At 40.9% G+C, this 15,297-nt stretch overlaps 1 protein-coding gene and 2 long non-coding RNA genes across 4 annotated transcripts in view; 1 reads left to right on the forward strand and 2 right to left on the reverse strand.

The window, feature by feature from the left end:
• Positions 1–4,684: 4,684 nt before the first annotated feature.
• On the reverse strand, positions 4,685–10,006 carry Gbeta13F (guanine nucleotide-binding protein subunit beta-1). The gene is made up of 4 exons (XM_022849187.2): positions 9,136–10,006; positions 8,409–8,742; positions 7,377–7,901; positions 4,685–6,764 (listed from the first exon to the last, which is right to left on the reverse strand). The coding sequence occupies exons 1-4, from the start codon at positions 9,190–9,192 to the stop codon at positions 6,658–6,660; spliced, it is 1,023 nt and encodes a 340-aa protein (XP_022704922.1). The 5' UTR covers positions 9,193–10,006; the 3' UTR covers positions 4,685–6,657.
• The window catches only part of LOC147752231 (uncharacterized), a 17,839-nt gene continuing 12,373 nt past the window's right edge, over positions 9,832–15,297 (reverse strand). The window contains exons 3-4 of the long non-coding RNA XR_015314614.1: positions 11,151–11,242; positions 9,832–10,076 (exon numbers count right to left, since the gene is read on the reverse strand). This is a non-coding gene — a long non-coding RNA (uncharacterized LOC147752231). The remainder of the gene's footprint in view (positions 10,077–11,150; positions 11,243–15,297) is intronic.
• On the forward strand, positions 11,436–14,752 carry LOC111269526 (uncharacterized). 2 transcript variants are annotated; one of them, XR_002685806.2, is made up of 4 exons: positions 11,436–11,984; positions 12,563–12,739; positions 13,313–13,509; positions 13,833–14,752. It is a non-coding gene; the product is annotated as an uncharacterized LOC111269526 (long non-coding RNA). The 2 variants fall into 2 exon arrangements; XR_015314616.1 differs by lacking the exon at positions 11,436–11,984 and having other exon boundaries at positions 11,991–12,739.

The following is a 15,297-nucleotide window of genomic DNA, read 5'->3' on the forward strand; positions in this document are numbered from 1 at the left end:
GACCTGAAGTCAGAAACTGCAACCATGTCTGGTACCATCGGCTGTTTCATCAACGTGTACATACGTGACTAATAGTGGGTGTCTTGAATATATCTGCGTTCCAGAACAGAAGAACCAGGCACTGCACTTTGTGACCTGTATGCCAAGATGTACTTCTGGCGTTTCGACTGTGCCATAGATTGTATGTTGTTCGCGAATTTCATCTAATCCGCCTATCTAATCGGATGCTACTCACGCAGTACCGTGTGACTGCGGGCGCGGATCAGCTTAGTACCAATGTTTAAAGCACCAATTGTTCACACAGCTGAATTCTGTCTTTGCAGAGCTCTTGCAGCTGATTTTGACAATGAGATCGGACCTGGATGAGCTTGGACGGGAGGAATAGAGGGTTCATCGGGCCTTTTAGGTCGGAGCAAGGCCCTGTGAATTGAAGGCTACCGATTGAAACGAAGCCTTCTTTATGCGGTCTTCCAATAACAACATGCCCGGTAGTCATAAGTGACTACGACATTGCCTGCAGGTGTACGCGCGTGTTTCTCTTCCCTAAAGATGCAATGGCTCAGAGCTGGGTTGCGTTATTGTTACTTTTGGTGTCTGTTCGTGTCGTCGCTCATTTGCCGCGATCGTAGGCTCCGAGTGTCCGGCTCCGCGTGCGTGGTTAACCAACGCGTATAGCAATCGGCCACTGCAGTACGACTGTTTTTGTTTTATTTTTTTTGACAAAAAAAAGTGTCTAGAACTACGTAGTTGTCTAGGATAGAAAGGGTGAGTCTTTGAAACTACATCAGTTGATCAAGGAGACGATTGGCGTGTCAGGTTCGCCCCACGGGCCAATGTACAGCCAAGTAATGTGAATCTGATTTGGGTATTGATCTAGTGTTAATAAGTGTGTAGATTCACCACCTTATGTGTGTATGCCTATGGGTAGAGAAAAACATAGAGATGCTAGTGTGTGTGTCTGTCCCTTAGTGTTGTCTGCATTTGTTTTCGGTTGTTGACGTTTGGAAGTAAGACACAGGTGAAACGACCACAAAGCCCGGAGGCCACGACGTGGGATTAGGCAACCGTCCGAGGGCCTGACCAGAGGGGCGCTGGCAGGTGGCTCCCTCGGTGGCGCCCACATCGGCCGCTTGGCATCCGTCGCCGTTTCAGCTTTCCCCGAGATGTGCGGCACTGTCACTCATACACAGGAGATGCTATATGGCAGTTCGTAGATCTTTCTTTTTCATCGGCATCTAATCATTCTCTATAATATTCATATGACTTCGTCATCCTTCATTCTGCTCCTATTCCAACTTGCTCATTTTTCATTGTATTATTTTATCGTTATTATGATAATTTATTATTAGTTTCGCGTCCGTTGTTTATCTTCCACTCACATTCTCATTATTTACTGTCATTTTCCTCATCTCTCATCGTCAGCAGTACATTACAAGACAGAATAGACCTCGGTCTAAACCGACGGGTCACACAGGCGAGACACATGGGGGTCGCTCGAATTTGTAAGACAGCATATCTAGACGACCCGAGCGACGTCCATAACGCACGAAGAGTTTTACACGTATATACATACGCATGAATATAGCAGCGGGCGCGTTGGAATAGATACGCAGCTCGCGTGTGACACGCATCACCCGAGCGTTCGAGCGTTCTGTTTCGGCCGAAAAGCCACCCCAGGCCCACTTTTCGGCAGCATGGTCCCCAAAGAACGTAAAATCAATAATTGTAATCAATCTTCACCATTCAATCATCGCTCGTATTTCTCTTTTTTCCAATCTTCTCTTCCATTTTTTATCTCTTCTTGTGCTTTTTATATATCTATATCTATGGCCACCAAATTATCTCATTTTGTCTAAAGACAGTAATAATCATCATCAGAATACGAGTAATTATATATATATATATATATATATATATATATATATTAGTAATGATAATAATTGTATGTTCTATTTTGCGTTTTCTGCGGTGTAATCACCTGCTTGTTTGTTTTTCAGCTGTCTGCAGGTATATCTGTACGTTAGTTTTTCGCGCTCCATAGGGTTGTTGCGGATGCGTATAGTACCAATAACGAATATTTTAACGATCCCGTTTATTTGAATAAGCCAATCACAGGTTATAGATTGTTGGGAGTGCGCTGTTTGTATGGTATTGTTGAAATATTACTGTTCATGTTGTTTTTATGTGCTGTAGCTTGTGTAGTTTGCTAAAAGGGTGGAGCAGCAGCAACATAAGCGAGACGTCACTATAGCAGGCATCCTGCTGACCCTGAATGAATCTGCTGTTACTGAACGAGCGCTTTATACAGCAGCAGCCTTATTTTCCTGGTCCATATCGTCAGCTATAGGTTGTCTACTTGTTTGTTATTGTCTGTCCCCTTTTTTGTGTTTGTATTTACATTGTTCGCTATGTGTGTCTATGTGCGCCATGTTTCTGCAGCCATGGCCCCCTTCTTGTGCAAAGTTTCTCCATCTTACTTCAACAGCCTTATATTCCGCGCTTCCTTCGAATTTCTCACCTCGTCGTATTTCACTAGTCCGCAGTCTGCATTTTGTCAATTTGACCATGAGCGGATTTCGCTAATCGCTGTCTGCTCAGAAAATAATCACTTATAAGAGGCAGTCCAATTGGAAGATTTCTCGATTATGGTCTTTGCCGCAACCCTAGTTATTACTTATATTACGATATATTATAACTCGCGTCATCTTTTTAGGATCAGCCTTTTCGTTAGTGGTAATAACAGTGCAATATTGATTCACCAATCAGTACAGCCAGCCATAGTTAATCACACACTTCATATGTCCGGCTGCTTGCTCTCTCATACAGACGCGCAGACACACTCTCGTAAACATCCTAAGCAGATAACTATTACGTTTTCGAAATAGCTTACTTGTTTTTCTTTCATACATATTACATTTTTTTTTGCCTCAGTCTCTATCCCAGTGAGCCACGCATGCTCTGATCCCGTCTATATAGAGTTTTTTCTCTCATCGCTGCTTTCGCGCATTTCTTAGCCATTTCCCCGAATTGCTTTTCCCTCTCCTAAAAATAGCTCCAACTCTTTTTGTTTTATTTCTAGGTTTATATATATTCTCCACGCTCTCGCTTTTTGTATTGAAAATTTTAAAATACCCAAATATTATTACGTGGCATGGCGTGAGTGCTGAGCTAAAATTTCAGTCCTCTTCTGTAGCCACCCTATATATCTAAGTTCAACTGCTCTTCTCCTGATATGCTTGAGCTTCATCCATACCGGATACTCTTTCTTTAATAAGCGTTCTTCATCTTTATATTGTCCCCTTAACATAATTCTAGGACCTTTTCAAGGGCCTGACGGCGTTGGTCTTGCGTCTTGCCGGCAAGGAAGTCGTCACAACGGAATTATGATATTCTTGCACATCTTGATGTGCAGTGAATTATGTATCTGGAAAGAATAGTCTATAGAAGAAATAAATATTATTAAATCAGTAGAAACAGTATGTAACAGGATTTTGGATCTCCGTCGCTTGGCATTTATCCTTAGTTATTTATAGTATACCATTATAACGTGATATAATTTCATTACGAAATTAACTGATCATTGGAATTAGAATTGCAATACTGAACATATGGATGTCGACGAGGGGCGACTCTGGGGACGCAAAGTCGCCGTCACCGATTTTTCATTATTTCTCTAATACATATCGTTGTGTCGAAAACTTTTGAGTGATCGTAAATAGCATACAGGCCGAAATCAGTAAGTGGCTCGACTACAAAAAAATCAGATGTTGGCAATATGAGCCTTTTCTTTTTTCGAGTGGTTCTCATTGTCCATTTGAAAGTCATTGGAAATGGTAACGCATGGCTATTTGTTACTGTACGTCTACAAGGCTCGAATCGCCAAAAGTGTAGCTTGTAAAATGTAATATTTTAATGTGTCGCTGCTGCTGCTGCTGCCATTGATGCTTTCTTGTTGTATCGTCCTGCGGCTGTTTAAGCGTAGTCGCTCCTATCGCCTTTGCTATGTTGATTCAATCCGGCAATGATTATAACAACAGGAAGAATTGCAATAATTAGAACCTTATGAGTCACGATAATAATTAATTATGAAGTAATAGTGATGATGATATATAATCTGTACGAATAATTTGCTGAATCATTAAATGTGTCAGCATGGGCATTCTTGTTATTATTATTATTAGAATTATAATATCGATAATAATAATCATAATGGTTGTTGGTGCTTTTGTCGTCGACAAAGTCTCCCAGTAGCGACGTTCGGGTCGAAGAAAAGCCAGGCGGAGCAGAAGTCAGCGGTAATCGCAGCTTGAAGTTGTTTAGAACCCCCTCGAACTAATTACTGAGGCCCATGTTAATTGTGAAATAATAATTTCGCGAAACAGCCCTGGTGACCAAGGTAATAAACAGCGCGTTGATTTTAACAACGGACACCGTTCGCATTAGACAGGAGCTACCAAAAAAGCCAGCGTAGGGACCTCGAAGTCACCAAAAAATTAGTCGAGAACAGCAACAGCGCTGTCCGTTAACAACGGTGAAGGTGCTTTCTCGCCTTTTTACGCTTGGCCTTTACAGGAAATATCTTTATTGCAGCCAGAGATAGACAAATAAAATACGTCCCACGTAAAAGTAGGAATGAAGTTTTAAGAGGAGGAGCCAAACGGTCGTTAGGTAATAATGCTCTATCTGCCATATGCGGGTGAATGGGCGTTTGTATTTATTTAACAGAAAATATTTTCACATATCTTAGAAAGTTGTTGCCGTTGCTGTTACATCGATATAGCATATAATGTTTATGTAGCAATTTTCTGTCTCAGACGTACGTAATTCATTTTCGCCTTTTCAGATGTATTTACTAGGATAAGAAACACGGCTCGTGCAATAACAAACCATGAAAGCAAGAAAAACGTTACATATAATGCGTATGTATCTTTATACTTATTATATAATATCGCGTCGAAGGTCATTTTTTTCAGCTATAGCTCTTTATATTAATAGCTAATAACCCAACCGCCTAGTTGGTTTTGTTGTGCCTGTTTTCCAGACATCGTTAACACATGCTCGGTGACGACGTAAGGTTCGGGATCGGCTCGGGAAGCAAGAGCTTGCACGTTTCGTACCCAGAATGTATACCCGGGACCCAATGATACGTCCCGACGAAGGCAAGCACTCTTGACACTTGCCAGACATCGGTTGATGGTAGCGATCCAAGAATGAAACTGTGACCTAATTAGTATGAACAAATAAGAGTCTTGCTTTTTTACCGCTATAAGAAAGAGCTTGGCGATAATACTTAGAGCCTAGAGACTGCGGCTTAATCGGCAAAGCACGAGTTGTTAAAACAGGGCCTGGCATTGAAACAGGAGTTAATTCGGAATATGTAGACCGTTACTAAAAATCGTTGATTCTTTACTCTGTTAAACAGTTCAGTCGTTGAATGACGCTCATGATACTACTGACCATTAACTCGATAATGTTTCGCCGGTTCAACCACACAATAGCCTCAAAGAAGTAGTGGCATGAGATATATTCTCTGATGGGATCAGTATTGTTTAAGGACAGTCGCTGATTTTAGTTCTGTATCTCATTGCTTTCAGGATCGTCTTGTTGTTGTTACACTTCGGTGAAATGAATCGACAACAGTTGTAACAGTTGCAGCTCTGTACTAGACAAGGGCTGGTACGTTCATGTTTGTATTTGTGCATAATATGAGGCTGTGCGATTTTTCTTTGAAGGAAACGACTACAACCACCAGCGCGACATTGGACCCATCTGCAGACTAGTGCAGTGCACCCGCCGCGCGGCGCCTGCCGGCCTTCACCGGGCGTACAGTAGAGTCCAACTACTATATAATTGCACATTCCATGTTTATGCTTTGTTGCTGTGTCACCATCATATTATCAATTAGAGTAATTCATAATTATAATAACTATAATCATCATCACTTTCATCATCATAATGAAGATGCCCTAGCGTCGCGCTTTTTTTTTTGCAAACATTCTCATCGTAGCCTTTTTGACTCTTTCGATCTGTAGTTTTTCTTGCTCTGGTTCCATACTGGATATTCACTTCGTTTATTTTTTCTCTGGCGCTTTTGTTAGCTTTCATTCAGCTTTTTCCACAGCTCATTCTCTCCTGACCTGTCTCTCACATAGCTCAGACATATTCTATTTGTTTGTTATCCAGATGCCACGTAAATCACACTCCACTCGGCAAACTTTCATTCTCCCCTTCCGCATGTTTACTCTCAATGTCTTCGTGCCAATATATTGCGAACACTCTAGCGCGGCTCTCAGAAGTCTGACAAAAACAAACATCTGATTGCTTCTGTATTGTCTGTTTACCAAATAAACGAGGAAGGATTCACGTGTCGAATAATCGGTAAGTCTTGATGCTATTACTATTATCATTACGTAACGGAAATCAAGACTGAGTGAAAAGTATATCTTCTGCTCGGGAGATCCGCCTGGCATGTTTGCGACTAGACTACAAACTAATATGGATGAGATAATAGTAATATTAATGCTGACTGTGTATTCTTTCGATGTCGCCATGTCTGTATATTTATAGTTGTGATTATTTTTCCTGTTGTCGCTGCTCTTATTGTTGTTGTAGCTTCGTGATTTCTCCTTGGCCACTTCCCAAGTTGGTTATTGTTCTTCAGTTCCAAATCTTGAGGAAGGAATCCCAGGAGCCAGTGGCGACTGCCATCCCATCCTCCGTGACCCCCAAACAGGATACACGGTTATCATGACCAGCAAGCACCCCTGAGAAATAGAGGAGTCAAAAAAAGTTAAATTCGTATTAAATGTAATACACGGTCTACATTTAGCCATCATAGAAGAAACAGCAGGAAGAACCTAAGGACGTATCTGGAAGTTTCTACGAGGATATTCTGTGGGTAAGATGATATTCAGTACTTTCCCGTATACCGTATATCGCAAATAGATAAGTTACTTTTATCAGCTTATTTAGGGATATCTACCAATAAAATATACTTGATCCTTAATAAAATGAATTTATCCTATAAGTTAGATTAGATTTAGTAGTGAGCCCTTTGTGTATAAATTATTACTTATCGAAAAAAAAACCTAAGGTCTGACCTTCTTGAGATTTGAAGCTTCAAAGGGGTTTAGATAAAACGACACTTTTTACGCCAACTTGTTTTTCCAATTCATTCGAACACACAAAGTGCCAGTACATGCCACTAAAGCCTAATAACATGCATACATCTCATTCCAAGAGAACTTCTTGTGCTCAGCATGGCCGTCCCATACTTTCAAATCCTCGAATTAACGGCGAGGCAATTTTCGTTTATTTGACAACAACGTAATAAAACAAATGGATACGAAAGTAAATCACTTGGATTTACTACGTACCGGCACGTTCCGCTTTCATCGAGTCCCAGACGTTGCAATTGAAATCGTCGTATCCGGCCAGGAGCAGTCTACCGGACCGGGAGAATGCTACTGATGTGATACCGCATATAATGTTATCGTGGGAGTAAAGTGCTAATTCTTGGTCAGCGCGCAAGTCGAACAAGCGACATGTGGCGTCATCGGAACCCGTCGCAAAGGCAAACCCATTAGGAAAGAAAGTCACGGCGTTGATGTCCGATTCGTGGCCAGGGAAGGTTTGCTTGCAGAGGCCGTCACGAATATCCCAAAGCTTCGCGGATGCATCGCATGCACCCGACACGAATGAGCGCATGTCGGGGGCGAGCGAAAGAGACATGACATCGCCTGTATGACCGGTAAATGACGTACATTGCTGACCTGTCTCAATGTCCCACAGCGCGCAGGTCATGTCCCCAGATGAGGTGACGATTTGAGTGTCGTCAAGAAAGCGACAACACGACAGATAGCCAGTATGGCCTGGCAGTTCTCGGGACACACGAACATTTCCTGCGGGAGCAAAGAAAAATGGGATGAAATAATATCGAGAAGGCGAGGAGGAGTGTTTTGAGGTAGTATCGCAGAAAATTATACTATGTGGGTATAAATGTAGATACGGAAAATCGGTGATGGTTAACATAAAGACGATAGTGCGTGATTGCCTAGTATTATAGCAACCAACAAATGGTTTACAACAAAACGTATTCGTCTAATTTATTATATATATATATATATATATATATATATATATATATATATTTGTGTTTAATTTTAGCGTGATTCTCCAAGCAAGCATTTCTAAAAACTAGTGGTAATTTTTTCAAATGAAAAATACAAACTATGCTGCTTTGGTGAACAAACAAGGACATATGAGATTAGATTCCACTATAGCAAGAACGATTGAAAACTTAACTCTATAAATTGACCATAACAAACGACATTTCCTTTTATATAAGTTGCCTTATTAGCCTTATGAAACGGCACAGTAACCCATATGTCGTGAGTCTGTGTATATACCTTCTCGGGTTTTGAGGCTGTAAATCGAACAGATGTTGTCTAGGCCACCGCAGGCCACATATGAGCCTGACGGCGCGTAGGCACAAGTCATAACCCACGATGATCTGAGAGGGATCGCATGCACTTTGTTTGTTGTGTATGCATCCCAGACGATCAGCTTGCCGTCTTGTGAGGCTGACACGAGGTAGCGGGAATCACTACCCCAGTGCATGGCATAGATCTTGGCGAGGTGGCCTCGTAATGTTCGTCTTGTGCGCATTTGGATCCGGCCAACCGGCTCCATGTTCGCCGTGGCCTGGACCAGACTCGTGTCACACGCGGCTTTCCGCGCATCCTAGAGCAACAATGATAACAAAAGCAAAGCGATTAGATAGATCCACAATCTTCTATTCTTACACCACGTCATCGCAGCACAGAAACGTTTCTTTTACGTTTAAAACTGAGTTGGTTTTATGTTATCTTCTTTTTAGTAAGATAGTTTGTAAGAGAAAACCTACGATACAGAAGATACGATGATAACTACTTGGATGATTATAATAATGATAAATATCGTGGCCATAGAGCAGGGCTACAGGGAACTGCAGAACTCCATTATATATACATATATTTGTATTCATCATCTGGTGGATCATATGGTGTTGCTGCATTATGCATCTTCTATGTTATCATTATGTTATATATGCGGCTTGGACCGGCGATATGATTATCGATTATTTGAATCACTTACCCGAATGGTATTCTTAAGGGTTTCTGCCTCTTGGCGAAGTGCCTCTAACTCGCTCATCGCGAAACGTGCGGTTGTCTTTGTGGGCGAGGGACGCCTCTGTCTTCGACCGACCGACCACTAACTGCTCCTCCCCCAACCCACACCTCCTGCACCAACTGCTTGCGCCTTCTTTCCCACGCTTCACCACCTTTGCGACGTCGTTTTCTTAGTTCAGGATCGCCTGATCGTTTTAGCTGCACTCGCACTTTTGTTACTTTCGGTGCTTATTCTTGTACAATTGTGTCGACTCTTAGTACTTCCTAGTCAATTACCACGAAAATGCACGTTCTGCAACCTTTTCTTTGCTGCTGTTGCTATTACTAGTTAACGGCGTTACAGCTGCGGCCGATAAATGTGTGTTCGTCTGGGTATTCTCGTTTATATTTGGCCTAAACTGCCCTCGTATATTAGGACTAGTATTCACCTGCTGTCACACCTTCAGCTCTTCGGCAGCTATGCCGATTGTCAAATCGAATGTGCTTATATCGCGAAGTGCTGCTAAAATGTCAATGATGCAAAAGATTGACTCGTGTTGCCGTAAACAAGCGGTTCGTCGTGTACGGCGCTTCCGTCCTTCATTCAACACCGCGCTCCACTCGGTTACAACGAAGGACGTCGGGAACTGCAAAACGACAGAAGTTCTGGACCACCACTTACTTCAATCACTCAACGAACCAGTTTCACGGCGAGTGCATTCGTAAAAAATACATGTGGTCATTCACGCATTATGCCAGAGTCATGTTCGTCTTGCTGAGTTCCGTAGCTAATTGTTGCCGATGTCTTTGATTAGACTAATTCAGTCGGGGCTAGTGTGGTTCACGATAATGAAGACGTTATCAGGAAACAGGGTTGCACGCTTACGCCGCGGGTAATTTAATACCGTGATCGACCTCTCCTCCTCCCTGTTGCAGCAGAATAAAACAATATATGATAAATTAGAAAAAGTTATAGAAATAGAAGAGGAACGAGATTAGCACATTCCATATAGCGCTATTTAATACGCAACGTACTATGTCATTTGAAGCGTAGACACAATGCCGATAATGTTATATTATATTTTTAAGATCGTATTCATTCAGATATTCATTGCCCTATTGCCAACTAAGTGTTTAATATAGGCACAATTAATAACCAAAATCCTGATTATCGTAGACAACATGTTGATACCCAAATATTAGATATAGTCATTACACGACAATTATTTAGAGCAATAGGTGGCTCAGCCAAAAAAACCTCCACAACTTGTTATTTCCAGATTATTCAAATGTTTACTTATTTTACAGTGCTACAACAGGTAAGACCTTTTAGTGCAAGCGTTCTGAACTTCGTCACTCGCTTGTATTACTGTATTTGACACGATCCTTCACCGAATAACGTAGATAGTAAATTTTGCAATAACAATATTATAGATAGATGTATAGTTTTTATATAGGATTTGTTTAGTAGTGTCTACTACGATTCCAACTATATCTAAAAATTGAGCGTACCTATTAAATTCAACTACATTTCAATACGGATTGGCTTTTAGATAATACAATTGATAAAAAAAATACAGATGTATCGATAATATTTTGTTTCACATAAGATCATTTCAACTTCTACACAACTGGCACACCCAACCATCCGACTTATCTTGATGCATGAGTGCTGGGTTAGCATCGATTTAATGAACATATATTTCCCCCTTTCCGTCAAATATATATATACATATTTTTTGTATTTACACAGGTTTTTTTCGTAGGTTTTGAAACAGAAACTTTTCGCTTTTTTTTTTAACGGATCTACATATATATTTATACATACAACCGCTTGTAGAATGAGGGCTGTAAGTTGCCACCGCTTTACTTGTTTGGGCTAACTACATCTCTGGGTAATCCTTAAACGTAATTCGGTTACGTGAGCAGTGTGAGGTATACATCAGGAGTACATTGGGTATTATGAATGGTAATGATTTAAGTAAATGAAAACCGTCTTACCTTCACGCGCAAATTGTTAACAGCGCCAAGTCGGCTACTGCAGTGAGCGACCGTTTTCCGAGGACAAGTAATCACCTCGGCAGAGACTCCTCCTGCAAACAACATACACACACACGTGTAACGAACAGATATGGGTAAGTCAACAATAAGTGAGAACAGGCATCCGAATCAACCAAGTTAACGACGAAGTTAGAACAAAAAGTTTGCCACAACAATAATCTATATGTCCCTTACTTGCATACACATACCGAACCACACCAGTGCTTCGATAAATGCTTACGTAAATATTATTGCTTTTCAAAAGGTCCATCATGTTATCATGACCAGGTCGCCATACTATTTCACTTTATGTTGTCCTTGTTGCAAGTGTCATAGGTAGTAAGAGTCCACTGAAGACAGCTCATTTCAAGATTGCACGACAATGGAGAGCCTGTGTTTCGATCATTTACTGACCGTCAATGGTCGAAACTTATGACGACGTATTTTTACAGGAAGAAACTATACATTTAATTCCAAATAAACAATATTGGCCAGGCACATTTACATACACAATCTAATTCAACGAATAACCTACTGCTACCAAAGCGAACAATGTGGTCGGCGACGCAGAATGGCATACATAGTAAGCGAATGTAAACAAACAGTTGCGCGTACGGCGCCCGCTATAAAGTGCACTTAGGGAACGGTCTGGCGCTCACTCCACTAGAGGGCGCTTCAATGGACCCAGCCCGCTGCATTGATAAGCATCAAAATAAAGGTGACGCGTTGTCAGTGCCAGTGTCGCACAACTTGCTCACGCACACGAATTCGCTATTTTGTCATGCAGAATAGAATGTAGGAATACTGTCTATTATAAACATTAAATAAATGAGAAGAAGCTACTAGCGAAAGTTGTCTGTGATAAATATTGACGTTTAGGACTAAACCCGGTTGAGCTTATTGCTTCGGCTATTATTCATTGCAAACATACAATTGAGGGATATATTTTGTGTTGAGTGATTCGAGTACTTTTGTACTGAACGTAAAAATAGCCTGTTTTTTTGCAGGTCACCAGTTTATTGATAAATGTATCAGTTTGTTCAACGACGAATTCGAACAATAACGATATCAACAGCAAACTGAGAAACCGTAGGAAAGATCATGTCTGTCTAGAAAAGAACCAATTTTAAAATATAAAGGAGGTTTATTCAGTCTTGAAGCAGGTTTCATGTGATATTTTATATTTCGTAAATTTCGAGAGAATTAAATGCGATAAGCACGCAGCCTGCAGTGTATGTGCCTGTAGCAATAGAAGTCTTTATCCAACCCAAAACGTTAAGATAGGAATTGTTCTTTCTGTCCTTAACCATTTAACTAAATCCTATTTAAGAGCAAATTTGATGTTGTAATCTTTGCTATAATATTGCTTCCAGCTTCTTACGCTAATGACAACTGTCACTTGAGGTTCTTGCGGAGCTAGAAAAAAGGGGAAGACACAAAGTAAAAAAATCTGGTGATCGAATTAGCAAAAGTGCTCCGATGAAATTGGAATAGCCGTCAAGCAAACGTCAATGATCTAATCCACTTTAATTGTCAGCACGCTATAATCTGTAAGTAAAAGTTATTGTTATAAATAGCCTTGACTTACTGTTATAATAGCATTTTTCATTATACTTGGCTTAACTAGGTAACAGTTAGTATTTGTCTGACTCAGGGTAGTGAGAAGTAAAACATTGATGACCTTTTGATTAGTGCTCGTCGATGTGTTTAGTTATCGTCTACAAATTTTGTTATTAGATGGTAAACAAAAGTAGACAAGCAAAATTTTGGAGACTGGAGGTAATCACAAATTAAATCACAATCTAAGAACATCGACGAAACAACTCGGTTTTACACTTGCGCAGTTCAGTTTTCACGACATGAACTGTTTTGTTGCAAATCTACATAAGTCGACGCTGCCACTATAAAGGGTTGTCAACGAAGCTTTACGGTATGGTACCAACTAATTTACAGCGTTTCATACAGAAATAATTCATAATGCATGACGGTGTATGGTCATGCGCCGCTGACCGAAATCATAAGAGATTTTCATTGGCGCACGTCGTACTGTACCCACGTGAAGACTATCTACCCCCATTATCGTCTACGACAAACCACTGCTGTGTTTATTGCAATTTTTTCAGCACGAAAAAGCTATCATTACTGAGGCTACAGTTATCCTTCAAATAATAGACAACCAGCATTATCTACGGAACGGTTCAATATAGGATCAGAGCTAAACACGGAATTTGCTAGATGCCTGCGCCGGTATTTGTTTGTTGCAATAGCTTTCATCGTCAGTATAGTAGCGGTATCATCGTTTGTTTCAACTATTGTAAAGGTTAGCATTAGAGACGTCACACAGTACACTGTTCTTTTCTCAGACGCATTACGCGTTCTTTCTATGTGATACGTCTGCATGAAAAATCCTCTTATTGCTTGTATACTTCACATCATCGCTTGTGGCGTAATGTTTAGAGAACGAATCTCACTGGGGCGTCCCATAGCCTGACCAAGAGAGAGGCACAGCCTAGTTTAGCCTAACCCATGCTGAAGCCTGGATAGCAAGCTGTCGAGCTTGCTTCAAGTCAGTATTTGTTATATAGCCCGTAAATGTTACGACTTTATCTAGCCAAGCACAAACAATGGATTTGATAATTTCAGGTAATAGCTATGATTCGGCGCAGACAAGTCTGTCGATCAGCTGTCCAACAAGTGCAAGCCGATGAACCCAATTCGGTCGAAGAATGGGATTGCTGATTATTGGGCTGGGTGATGAACAACCACCCCACGATGATGTAGCGAATTCAATCACAGTAGAAATACTAATGATAACATATCCAAGAAAAGGTGATGTCTGTGTCATGTCGATTTGTTAATTACCAATCAATCGACTAACCAATCAATTATTTAGTAATGGCGCTATTCTTGTGTGTTGGAAAAATATCACTATATGCATAAAAATACGTTCTGAAAATTTTGCGCTGCATCTGTAATACAAGGCAAGCAATCCTATTCACCATGTACTTTTAAAGTGTCAGTGTGGTTTGTGTATTGATGTATTTAATCATACATATACATCTTGGATACCTTTGCATTCCTTGTATTTGAAAGTAATGAAAAAAAGGCACTCTCTGTAAAAGCACAGCAAGCAGATCGAGACTTATGTTTGTTTTCGTAATAACTATATAAACTATTAACGATACGGCTTAATGACATGTAAAGACATGTTCTTTAAGTAATCATTGCAAGAGCAGTTGACCAGTCAATGTTCCCATTATGTGCATCATCTGCGTATATTTATGTGTGAGCCCAGTATTTACGTTCAGGCGGGTTTTTGCTCTTTATTCAACTTGTACGTCCAGTAACACACACACACACACACACATACACACACACCCACGTACACATACACGCACACACGCACACTGTCCAATAAGCGTGTATTTTGCTTTTATCATCAACAACAAGTCTCAACGGGCTGTGACTTTATAGCGGCTAAATCAACGGTCACCGTTAGCATCATATATGTATCTTGTGCTAGGAACGCTGTGGATTTCAAAAGGAATATTTTTTCGCTGTTATTGGCGTTACAGGGGTCACAGAGGGGTCGCTTAACCGCTATCAGTTGTGACAACGGCTACCAACCACTGCTAACATGGCATGTCAACAGAATCTTGAGGGATGCAAATTGGCCCCACAGCTTCGTTTAAAAAGTGGCAAACAAGCCCCTTGAATATGAACGGGTTGACGACGCCCAGGGACGAAAGAATTTGTGGCTTGAACACAACCAGCAGGCTCAATTCTTCTTGTGTTAGTGCTAACGATTCCTGCTAGCAGTGTTTGAGCTTTAAAAGCAACGAGTCTGACACTGTACTCGGGCAACCATATGAGCTTTTGTCTTTCGGCCATTCGGGTTTGTCTGTGCTGAGACTTCCCAAAAGGATAAGGACGATCGACTTATTTGTAATGCAACGAAAAAATAATCGAAATTAGGCAAACTTGCAAGCAAATTTCGGAAGGAGTCCTTATTTGCCGAAGGAAACAAGTTAACCTGTAACAGGTACACATAATGAAACGCTGCGCAGTTTATGGATGCGATGCAATTTGTGAAACTCATTCTGCTAGC

The sequence above is a fragment of the Varroa jacobsoni genome, unplaced genomic scaffold (assembly GCF_002532875.2).
Source record: "Varroa jacobsoni isolate VJ856 unplaced genomic scaffold, vjacob_1.0 scaffold_1392, whole genome shotgun sequence".
Classification (NCBI taxonomy): domain Eukaryota; kingdom Metazoa; phylum Arthropoda; class Arachnida; order Mesostigmata; family Varroidae; genus Varroa; species Varroa jacobsoni.